Below are 12225 nucleotides of genomic sequence, written 5' to 3'. Positions count from 1 at the left end.
GGATTTGTACATGTCTAGAAGAATATCCTGATCAAACATATTTATGAATAAGTATAAAAAGAAAGCTGGCAGCAGAGAGCTCTTCAAAGGCTAGTACACCTATATTTCAAAATCAAATATATGTCTGCTTCTAAATACATCTTAAAACCTTACAATGTTGGTCAGACTCCTAGTCTTGGATTCAAGTAACAAACCAACCAATCTCCATCTCACAACATTAATCAGTACTGCCACACTACACAGTTACCTAATAATTCTTCAGTTACTGGAATTTTGCACATTTTTTCTGCTTAAATACACTTCTTCCTAGCACCGTGTGAAGGAACCAAAAAAACTACAAGCGAAACAGATGACACATAAGCTCTGTCAAACAGTATAAGGCAAACAAGCTGAAAAAAATAAACTTTTTTCAAATCTGAAATAGCAATAGATGTGACTTGGAACAATAGCTGTTAAAACTTACCTGTTTTACACACACACACAATTCCTCTCATGCCTAGGAGTTAAGAAATGTATATTAAGTCCCACTGAGCTGCAGACATTTCATTTGTGCTGAATGGAAAGCTTCACACAAGAGCAGGTTCACCAACTTAAACACCATTAAGCTTCACAGTGTAGACAGCAATTACTTCTATTTCTATACATCGTGAATTTTTGTTCTTTAACATAGTGTACAATGTGGTGCAGCTAAGAGTTGCTGTGGGAACCACAGTTTCAGATGCACTAACTTCTAAACACAAGGTCTCTGCCGTTATTATTTTGGATGTTTAATGTCTCTTTCCTTAAACGTTAAAAAAATTTAAAATAAAAATGCAGCTGCACCTAACTGCTTGCTAAAGTACACTAAAACATACGATTTTAAGAACTTACTGATTTGTAGGCCACAATCCTTATGGACAAATTGGAACCAATAGTTAACTGGCAGGACCAAGCTGCAGGTCTTCTTTCTATTTTCTTAAACATTGAAAGACGCTCCAGGCTCTCTCTAAACAATGGAATCAAGAAAACAGAAATGAACTCTTTGGTGAACTGTAATAAAACATTGCAGATAATACACTCTCTTCAAGGAGATGCAGGAGCCCAATTGTTTCAACTTAAACTGCATGAAGCATTATAAAATAAACTGTGTGAATAATCTTGTCATTAACCATTGTCAGAAAAGAGAAGGAACAAAAGAGGTGGCACAATAGATTATTCCCATCTTGAGCCTTTATGACGGTATGACATTAGGGCTTTAAGACAGCACTATAGGTCTTGTGAGGAAACTACACAACTGCTTATTAAGCATTTTACATTTATCTGTGCTCACCCAATTAGGGCATGTAGTTAGCTGAACAACCTAAATTAGAAAAGGCTTCTCCAGGTGGTGAAATGTTTTCTGCAGTGGAGGTGAAGAAATAAAGAATCCAGTTTCAATTAACGTGATTTTGTTTGTGTGGTAATTAACATTTGACTTTTTTTTTTAATACAGCGCTAATGAACTCATTATTTCCAGAGCATTCAGTCAGAATGAAACAAGTTACTCTGAATATTTCTCGCCTAAACAGCATATGTGCAAGTTCATAAAATAAAAAAAGGGAACTTCAATGAACTTATACCAAGAAGTGTTTATTCAATTGCTCAAATTTAAGCACTGTAGTCCAAAATTTAAAAGCTGGAAATAAAAGTGATTTATATTCTATTATAGTAAAGTCAAACAGACTTAACTGTTGCACTCTAGAATAGCAAACTGTATTAGCTATTTTGCTATATAATTTCAGTGCAAAGTGCTCAATGTCATTTTTATTGCATGACGAAGCAAAACAGCATTGACCTCACCTTTTTCACATCATGATAAAACCCAAAACATACATCTCATCATTGAAAGAGTTTGTCTAGCAGATATTAAGATCAGCTCTTAAAAACATTAGTAGAGAGTTCCACCTGCTCTTCTACTTTTCAACTTTCTTAGCATAAGCAGCGTTGTTTGGTTTGGTTTGGTTTTTTAAATTCTAACAGAAGCACTACGAAAGGAAAAAACACATTGGGATTTTATAATAACATTAAATTTCCCTTTTCTTTTCCCTGGAAGGAAGGAAGGGAGGGAAGAAAAAAAAAATACTTTTTCTGACAACAGAAACATCAATATAAGAGTTTTAAAAAGAATTTGTGAGTACATTATTAAAATTACTGCAACACATGTTCAAGGAGGGATGTGAAAATCAAATACCTGAAAGTGACAAATGCCTAAAAAAGTCATCCAAGCTTAATTTATTAATTCTATCTTTTAATTTCTTGTATTTATAGAAGAAAAACACTCCCTATTATGGAAGGCTATTCAGACAACAGAACACTAGTAAATGCACACTAGTACTTTAAAAACTTTTTTCCTCTGCTTTCCTTACACTTCCTCCAAAAAAATGAGGCAACAGAAGGAACTCTTGCCTGATAGCCAGAATATCAAACCCTAAAACAACACAAGAAAATTATCTTGCTTACTTTCCTTGCGTGACTAATTTATTTCCATAAGACTGATTTTTTTTTTAATTTTTTAATTTTTTTTTTTTTTTTTTTTACCAGCAGGAATAATTAATATAGGAAAACAGAGTGTATCTGAGCTGGTAAATTATCATGACAGCTTTGCAAGGCTGACTTCTTAAAGCTTGATAAGCAACTTAACTGCATCTGAAACCTCACATATTCTTAAACAACTAAAGCTTGCATCTATTAGCCAAATGCCTATTTAACCAAAGATTTTGGATTACCCCTCAAAGCATGGCACAAATACAGCTTACACAGTAGCAGGAGCCTGCAGTGGAAAAAAAAAAAAAAGGGGTGGGGGGGGGCAAGCCACATCATAGCTTAATGCATATGGATTATTCTAAAGGATAAACGGGCCCAGAAAGATACTGCTTCTCTAGACAATATTTTGATGCAATGACAAAACCTGCTTTTTTCTACGGACTCAGGCTGCCCTGCAGAGTAGTATAACACTACTGCTCAAGCAACAGTTTAGTTGACTGCTGTTATACAAACCAGATCAGCTGGGCAGGGTGAGCAAAGGAAACTTCACAAATAAAATGATTAATAACAAACAACAACAATGAAAACAGTTGCGGGAGCTTGACAAACAAGCAAGTTACAAGAAGTCTCAGACCAAGAAACAAAGGCTATCATTAAATGCAAATGCACCATATCACAAATTCCTTATTTATTTCAAAAACATGCTTTAAAAATCTCATTTACAGAAGCCTTCCCTCAAAGATGCTCAGACATTGAAGATGAAGGAAAATCAGTTTTCTTCTTTAAATATAGATATGTAAGACAAATAATTTTCCACTGAAATCTGTAAGCTTTTCTATCTATTTTAGAGCTACATACAAAGCTGTTTGAAAGGGACTGAAGGTACCAAGTTATAAAATTCACTGACTTCAGTGAAACTGGAAGTGGCTATTTAATTCATTTAATCTTTTGGGGGAGAAAACAGAAAGTAAGTTTAGAGCATGATAAAGAGGACTAACCAAGTTTACCTGTAAGTATAAATTTCTTCCAGCCCTCCTCCTTCATCCAAAGTATGCATCAATTTGGTCACCACATCAACTCCTTCCTTCTGCTGCTCAGTTAGCCCCTTTCTTGGGAAAGGGTTTTGGTGCAAATGAGAACGTACGCTGGCACTTGTATCTCCATCTCCATCATCATCATTCACTGGAAACGGCAGACTAAGAACACAAAGAGTAGTAATCAGAAAATTGATTATTCTAATTCAGACCAAAACTAACAAAACAAAAATTGCATCAAGATTCACATTTTCTACCTAGTTGCAGTCAGAAGTACAAAGAGCCGCATGGCTTGCGAAACACATGAATTAATACTTCAGGTCTACTTGGCTTTGGTATTGTCTTAACTAGAGTGCTGCACCAATTCTGGGCATCATACTTCAGTAAAGATGTCTACCAAGAAGGAGGGATAAGAGAGTAAAGACAGGGCAGATCAAAAAACAAGATGTATTAAGAAATTGAACTGAAGAAAGCCCATAGAGGAGGGTGTCTGAGGGCAACAGTCCTAAATATGAGAGACTGCTGCAGAAAGGAAAGAAACAATCTGATCAAAAGGATTTGGTTCATAACTGGAATTCATGGTACGCATAATTCATGTAAGTACTTATAACAAACATATTACATATTGGTACTCCTCTTTAGAAACAATATACCAAATGATCACCAGGTCCTTCAAGGTCATTATTAAAAAGAATAACTAGTTCCCTTTAAAATGGCATTCTGTACAACAGCTAAATCCATACTTACAAAAACTGAAGTGAAATTCCTGTTTTCTTCAAGTTAGCAACGATAATTTCCAGCTGATCCTCACTGACAGGACTATTAAGGTCTGTAAACAGTTCGATGTGTCTCTTCTCAAATTTCTTTCCTCTTAAAATACAAAAAGAACATTTACATATGTTGGAAATATTATCTAGAAGGCCTTTTTTAATTCTTTGCTTACAAAAAATGAAACTATAATAATATATTTGTAACAGCAACAAAAAAATACTAGGAAGAAGCTGCTCTTTCATTGTTCTAATCATTTAGGGTAAGTTTACATCTTTATATTATTCCCCCAGAACACTCCTACCCCCCAAAACTGAGGACTCTTGCACTATGACTTTGCAAATCACTAACTACTTCTAAGTGAGTGAATTCTACCAATTTTCAACAATTAAGGTACAATGCTAATAAAATACATTAGAGTGTTTATTGATTTTATTGGGTATTTCCTTTGCAGCTGTGAATCTGTCCTTGTAAAAATGGAACAGGCTTGCTTAACTTACCCACAAGGTAACAAAAGCAGTTGTTCCATAGGTATTCAAGGTTACACTGCTATAAATACCATCATTTTAATTTACGGCTCAACTTTAACTGTTAGATTGATACAGCTTTCCATGCAGATTAACTTTATTCATAAAAATACAAACTTGCATCACAGAGTATAGTCCTCTGCATTCACAATTAGATCATTTAATATTATTAGCAGTCTTCAATCTCTTTTTTAAGAGGAAGTAAGGTTCTCTTCCCTTCCCTGCACTCCTACTGGAACACTCGTCCGCTGATAGTTACAGTCACACTTCCAGTCTAAGTACATTTGCTGACAATTCTGTAACACTTGTTCTTGTGCCAACGTTTTCCTACAGGTTAAACAATGTTTACCTCCCACATTTATCTTCTACATGCTGGGTATTTACAAACAGTCACATTATCTCCAACAGCCTTTATTTTGCTAGGCTGAACGCACCGTTCTAGTTTTGTTTTCTTTTTTCTTTGTAAGATTTGCCACCACCTCTATAAATTTGGTAGGCCTTTTCTGTGCTTTTTAACACCTGAATTACCATTTTTTTTTAAACACATCACAAGAAAAGTAACACTATTTAAGTGAAGCATCAGTGCTGTGTATAATGTCGTTAGTTATCTCATGAATCTTACTGAGAAGTTCCCAATTGAATCAAAGTTTACAGATTACCCAGAGAAGCTATATGTCTCCTGGGAATTCTTCAAGGACAGAATCATGTAGTGTGTTGTTTGGTTGGTTAATTTAAAACAAAACAAATCTTCCATATTTACACAATGCTGTAATACAAGAAATCAGATCAACTCCAAAGTGCAAGTTCAGAATTCTGTAAAGGGCTTTACGCTACATACTTACACTGTTTCCTTCTGAAGCAAGTCCATACACACAATAATTGCATCCAGAACTAAGCAAAATTAAGAAAAATCTCATTCAGAACATGAATCATGTCACAGAAGTGTTTCATCTATGAAATGATCTTCTGCTTTCACCCTTCCCTCCCCCAGCACTGACAAACATGCATTTTAGGTAACAAGCAATGCTTTGAGCTCAGCAGTCTTCAAACATCTACTGTGCAAGAGGTTCCTATATGACCTGTCTGGTTTGCAACCTTGTCTCTTCCCCATTTATCTGATGAAACAGTAAAAAGACCGATTCAGGGCCCGAGTTTAACTGACAGTGAGGAGGCAAACCTGAACCCAATTTACAGCGCTGACTTCCAGTCTCCTACTTAGCTGAGTCAGTTCAAGTGCTCTTCAACAAAAGGATACAGTCTGCTTGTTGAGAGCCTGGTTGAATCACAGTTTGAATGTCTTCCAGCAAATCAAAATCTGGTAGCATTAGTGACCTATGTACAGTAATGTTTTGGTATTGATCTCCACTGGCAAGGCCATTCCTAGTACCATCTGTGCCAAATAAAACTACAGCAACTTCATCTTTACTCTCAGCAAAAACCTGGAAGGAGAGAAAATACAATACAGATATAAAAACACAGGTAGATTCATACACATCTATTTTAGACAGACAGCAAGCTGAACTGATTTTAAAATAACAGCAAGTACAGTGGATTTACCTTTCAGTTCCATCCTACCAAAATGCAATCCTACAGGGAGATCACTAATTTAGATAAAATTAAACTAACAGACTGACATGAGCATGTCTGGGATAAAACAAGTAAAAATCGGTTGACTCATTTCTTGAGATGAGTCTTCACTGTGGTAAATCTTAAGAATGCTGAAATATTTTGGACAAACAGCTGTTTTTTTTCCCCGACCTGAAAAAGAAGAGTGGCCAATTCAACTGCCATATCTCACCCATAAAAGTAGAGCTGAAAGAGCACTGTTAGTTCTACATGAAAAACGAGTAATTCTTGCTCATTTCTCATTTATTTCAATTATTAGTAAATGAGAAAAATAAGTTCACAGATGTCATTGTTTTGTCTCCCTTTCTACCGTTTTTTTTTTTTTGGTTGGTTGGCTGGCTGTGGGTTCCCCCCTTCCCCCCCCCCCCCCTTTTTTTTTTTACACCACTGCAAAGTCACAAATACCTGTCGCTGCACAAATTTTGTCATAACCTTCTTGGCTTGTTCAAGTGAAGACTCCTCGCCAGGATAAGAATTACTCATCGTACAGCCTACATCCAGACACAGCACTATGGCTGCCTAGAAAGGAAACACAATACCAAGTAAGAACGTAAGAGGGCCACTATAAGCATAGAGGGGTTAGTTCAGATCCTTAAATATACAAAACCTAAAAATGATCGAAGTACTTCACTACTGGTTCCTTTTACAATAACTGTTAACATGACCCAATGGTGGAGGACAGAACCAATACAACTGCACTGAAATGCAAATCATTTAATCTTGTACCACGTTCCAGGTATCTCGGTGGAAAACACAAAAAATCCTATCTTACACAATAATCTGTCAATAAGAGCAAATTCTATTCAACTCCATGAACACATAACAGATTCTAAAGGCTCTTCTACACCAGCAAATAAATCAGAGATGCTTCATTTGACTGTTACCAGCACAATACAGTACATCCACACAACACAATACAAACTTGCTTGATCTAATTCAAGAACACAAAAATGACTGCACTCCTAGGGTTTCCAGCAAGAGCCAGGACACTCATTGCTACTGGAGGTGTCTCTACAGTGAGCACCAGTGCCTGCAGCACACAGCGGTACTCTTAACGCATTAGAGGAACAAATTCCCATTTCAACTTAGGGGTTTAAATCCCACCAGCTAGCACACGTGTTTGCATTTCTAATCACTGCTTTAACTGAACTATATGCAACAATGCCTAAGTCTTCTCCTTAACTGATTTATAAACTAGCATACAAATAAAATCAAATTGCTTCTTGTGAGTTATGTTGTTAAACAGTTATTAATATTATCTGCAGTGTATTGTCCACTCAGCTAGCTTTGTTAATTTCCCCTAAAGTTTTAACAGACTCTACTTACCTTGTTTAATTTAAGCAATTTTACAATCCAACTAAATGAAGCTACAAGAGGAATTCAGTAAAATTATGCCCTGCATCTCCAAAGATACTGACAACAGGCCAGCTCGTATCTGTTGTCACTGGTTAAACCATGGTTCTTTAAAAACACGCCAAAATCTTACCAAGTAGACAGCAAATAGCTTAAATTACACCACTTATAAAAAATTATCTGGAATAACGGAAATTTACATAGTACCTAGTATTTTAAAATAAGGAACTGGCTTCAAACAAAATGCATACAAATCTCTACGAAGTGAAGCTGCCAAAAAGGATGGGGACAATAAAGCAGAAAACTGAGAATCAAGAGGTATGAAGTGTATAGAGTGCTTTTGGAGACGGGATGAATAGACACGAAAGATGGTAAGGGTTGGCCTCACCTAGTTTGCATGGCCCCACAAGTACCTTTTAAACATTTAGCCCTGATTATTTATGTCCCCTAAAGGAATATATTTTTAAGATACTAACTTTGTAGCAACAGTTTGCCCAGTTTAACTGTTTAATACTTTGCATTAGCAGCTCTCAAACTATTTTATCTTTCTCCTTTTCCCCAAAATATACCACGTACATCTCCTGTCATTTTATTAAGCATTGCTTTAGCTCCCTTCACATACACTGCACAAGCCAAGGGGAGGAAGGAAAGAAGGCTCAGCAGCAGGTCTCCACATGTCGTCTAGCAGGTTAGACCTGTCTCAATACCCCATTGCTCGCTCTGCCTTCACTGGGAGCTTGCCTGGGAGCCAGGAATTAATGGCTGAGGCGGCCAGGCCTGCAGAGGCCAAAAGCAGAATAGGGGCAGTAACCGAGGCTACTCTGGCTTCTCCTAAGAGCCTTGTTACTGCTCACCTGGCTGCTTGAAGAATGACTCCACCAGCTTCAGTAACTGCACACACACTGCTTGTTGCTGTCCTGCCGTAAGACACAGGTGAATTAACCCTGTTGTCTAAAGCGTAATATGCTTTTTACAGCTAGCAAGATGAAAGCAAAGAAGCCGAGCAGGTGCTGGTGAGCTACGGTTTTGCAGGACAGGAAATGCTCAGGCACCGACCACCTGCATGCTTTTCTGGCAGGCAGCGAACACCGAGCCCTGCCCCAACAGGGAATCCTTCTTCGGGAAGGGGACAGGGCTCTTGGTCACATGAAATTTTCAGTAATCCTCCTCTATATGTCTCTTCATCTGTTATTTATCTGTCTCTGGGCATCTTATCTCTGAGCATCCAGGACTGCCACTTTCAGGTGTAGGATACTAAGGTACCATGGTAAGATGCTCAGGATGTACAACTGTAGGGCCACACTGATGCTAGCTCAGGTGTACCAGCCTGCTTCACTCAGGGTGAAAGTGACAGAAGCCCTGCTTTGCCTCCAACCTCTCAGCGCTACATCAGTTTTAGCACCACCAACTGAGATACCAGGCTGCTGCTACAAGAGAGACCACGGCACAGCTTTCTCCAACAGATCTCTCACGTTCGTAATACGGCAGAACCATCCCTGTTATTTCAGGAAGAGCACCGGCAGCTGCTACAGCCACATCTGCACTCCGAAGGCAGGAGCACCGCAGTCGCCCCGAATTAACGTTGTACCGCCAGCAGCGGCCAAGCGGCAGCCGCAGTTTCGGGGGCGAGTGGCGCAGCCCTGCCTCCTGTGCCGTAACACAGCGTCCTAGGGCTGCTGCCGCAAGGCAAGGCGAGGCCAGGCAGACACCCGCAGGCACCCACCGAAAACCCCGCAGGCAGCTCACAGGCACGGCCGCGCAGCCCGGCTCCCTGCCCGTCCCCCCCCGCTCCCCTCACCTTGCTGCGCGCCATCTTGGCCCGGCCGCCCCGCGCCGCGCCCGGCGCCCGGCCCCCGGCAGCGCCACCCAGCTGCGGGAGGGGACCGGGACGGGGCTGAGGGGACAGAGCTGAGCGGCTGCGTCCCCGCAAGAGGCACTGGAGGGGTCGTGATCCTTTTTCTCCTCAGGAAATCCCCCGTGTCTCCCAAAATGTCCCCGCGGGGCTGGCCGCTGCGCGTAGCCGAGACCAAGCCCGCTTCGGGCCGCTGAGGAGAGGCGACGGCAGCGCGGGGCCGGGCACTGACTGTGACACTATCATAATCGGCGTATTTAGAAAAGAAGTCCCACGTTTTCTAAAATTATTCTCAAAACAGCGTGCGAAGCAATAATATGAATATAGCTACAAAAGAGTAAATCTCACACAAACACATTAAAAACCTTGTACCAGAACACTGACCCTACAAAGACAAGCACTTCCTTTTCATATTGAATGGTATCTGGAGTAAAAATAATAATAAAAAAAATCACACCTCACCTTCCGACAGCAGCATGTTTTAGAAATACTGGTGGTTATTGAGAGATTTTCTCTTCAAAGCACTTTGCATACAAAGAAACAGAGAAGCTTGGCAATGTGACAAACATTTTATGGGAAACCTGTAGACAGAAAAACAGCCAGCAACTCCAAGAGAAAGCTGTCCATGATCTTCCTGAATGTCTCTAAAGAGATTTCAGATTAATCCGAGGAAATCAGGTCTGCCTACTACTATTATTATTCCTAATGTATCTTAGTCCCTAGGAGTACTCACCACAGACTAAAAGCCCCATGGGCTAGCAATTAGACAATCTCCCACCTCAGATGATTTCCAACAGGGAGAGCTTGCAGTCTAACGTAAGGCAGATGTGCATACACACACACAGAACAGACAAACAAGGATTAATCAACTCTCTTAGCAATGGCTTTTCACAAACCAACAGGAAAGCATTTTTCAAGGCATCACAGAGAACAAACATTTTATGCCAGGTTTGGGAAGTAAAACGCCCAGCCCTGACTGATGACACAGAATATTGACACAAAACCCTTTACAGTCATCCCTGAATCCGAGCACTGACACAAAAGCTGAATCCTGGGCTTTGGTCCAAGCTCTCAAAGCTAGAGCAGTAATTGCAAACATTACCCAAAGAAACTTAATTTGGGCATGAACTAGGAAACTTTTTTTTTTTTTTGCAAATGCTTTTCAGGAAGGTTGAAGCGCCTGGCTCAGGTACAGCATTCTGTTCCCTTATAAAATCTGAATAAAACTAAGGTAAACGTGAACCTGTAACCACGAAACTCCATCTGTGATCTGCTCGTGCATTAGCTCTCAATCTAGCATAAATGGGGTCTTACAACCCTCTTGATAAAATATACAAACAATAAAACCAAACATTCCCCCTTTACACCTCCATACTGCTAAACTTCTTCAGATATATTTCCAGCATTCGAAGGAAAATTGGCTAATCATTTCTGAGGCAAATTTTAATCCCCATTTCCCTTTCCTTTGCAAGTCTGCAAAGTGCTCCCTTATAGGTAATTATCAGATTTGATTAATGAACTCCATCTGGGGACAGTGGGGCTTTGTTAGCCTGGATTAAGACTTGAAGATCTTTGCTTGTAAATGCTTGCCAAAAGATGCTTGTGATTAATTGGCTATTTCCATTTTACAGAATGACAGTCTCTGGGCATAAATAATAAATACGTGAAGTCTCCAAGGTCTCAGCATGCAGGGTGATCAACCATAATCTCATTTGCAACAAAGCGAGTCAGACCTCAGTCCCAGTGAGGTTCTCGCTCATTTCTATACTTTCTCTTTTTTGGTTACTTTTCTTCTTGCAAAAAGCAGCCTGGATAAAATGAGCGCACTCTCAGGAAGCAGCAACAAGGAGTCTGTCTTGTGTTTAACTTCACTCAATGATGTTACAAGACAGTAAGGAAAATGGCTTCCCTGTTTTTCTACAAGAAGGATTGTATTATCCAGACAGCTGCAGCTGGGACCCAGCTGCTTGTGACAGCTCTGCACAAACACGAACGGGTTCAACGTAAAAGCAGAAAGATGACTTCGCCTTTCTCCCTCTTGGAGCCATTGCCTACAGAGTAAAACTTTGGACAAACACCTGGTAGAAAGGGCAATACTGTAGCCTTCTAGAATCTAGCCCGATAGTTCTATTGAAATACATATGTGAACCAGAATTTCCATGGAAGAATGAACTTTGCAGTTATTACCTATGCCTCTTCTGGCTTCATAGGTAGAAGTGGGCACTAACAGGAATTAAGAACTGAATTTCCTAAGGACATAAAGGAAGGAGTGCAAGGACACTGATACTGATCAGTTTTGTATTTATACCAATACAAGTTGGAAACAATCTGGAAGATGAAGTATACAGGAAATTGACACCCAAAGCAAAGCAGAGCATCTAGACATCTGTCAGCATCTTCCTGCACTGGGGCTTCATGAATAGTACGAGGTATGCACATTTGTCTTCCCCTCAAGAGGTCTTTCCAAACGCTTGCAGGCACAAGCCAGATCTGTGCTGCAGACCAACACCAGTATTTGTGATGGCTGATTAGTGATTGCTGATGGTCCTCCTCAGAGATGCAA

The 12225-nt window shown here is 39.7% G+C and overlaps 1 protein-coding gene across 9 annotated transcripts in view; it reads right to left on the bottom strand.

Annotated features, from left to right (window-relative positions):
- The window catches only part of XRCC5 (X-ray repair cross complementing 5), a 53676-nt gene that overhangs the window by 40598 nt on the left and 853 nt on the right, over positions 1–12225 (bottom strand). For 3 of the 9 annotated variants that reach the window (XR_013953411.1, XR_013953412.1, XM_080599066.1), the window contains exons 1-7: positions 10906–11107; positions 6863–6976; positions 6087–6270; positions 5674–5722; positions 4284–4406; positions 3510–3698; positions 871–985 (exon numbers count right to left, since the gene is read on the bottom strand). Coding sequence is in view for 7 of the 9 variants with exons in the window: in XM_080599066.1 (XP_080455192.1) it covers positions 871–985; positions 3510–3698; positions 4284–4406; positions 5674–5722; positions 6087–6270; positions 6863–6976; positions 10906–10944 (813 nt within the window). In the remaining 2 variants the exon portion in view is untranslated. Of the gene's footprint in view, positions 1–870; positions 986–3509; positions 3699–4283; positions 4407–5673; positions 5723–6086; positions 6271–6862; positions 6977–9608; positions 9894–10124; positions 10328–10395; positions 10474–10905; positions 11110–12225 lie in introns of those variants that run through there. The other 6 variants (XM_080599070.1, XM_080599065.1, XM_080599071.1 and 3 more) reach the window with 6 other exon arrangements.

This window comes from Anser brachyrhynchus, assembly GCF_964034855.1.
Source record: "Anser brachyrhynchus genome assembly, chromosome: 7".
NCBI classification, from domain to species: Eukaryota; Metazoa; Chordata; class Aves; order Anseriformes; family Anatidae; genus Anser; species Anser brachyrhynchus.
The sequence above is the reverse complement of the archived record's forward strand: the minus strand, read 5'-3'. Positions and strand labels throughout refer to the sequence as shown.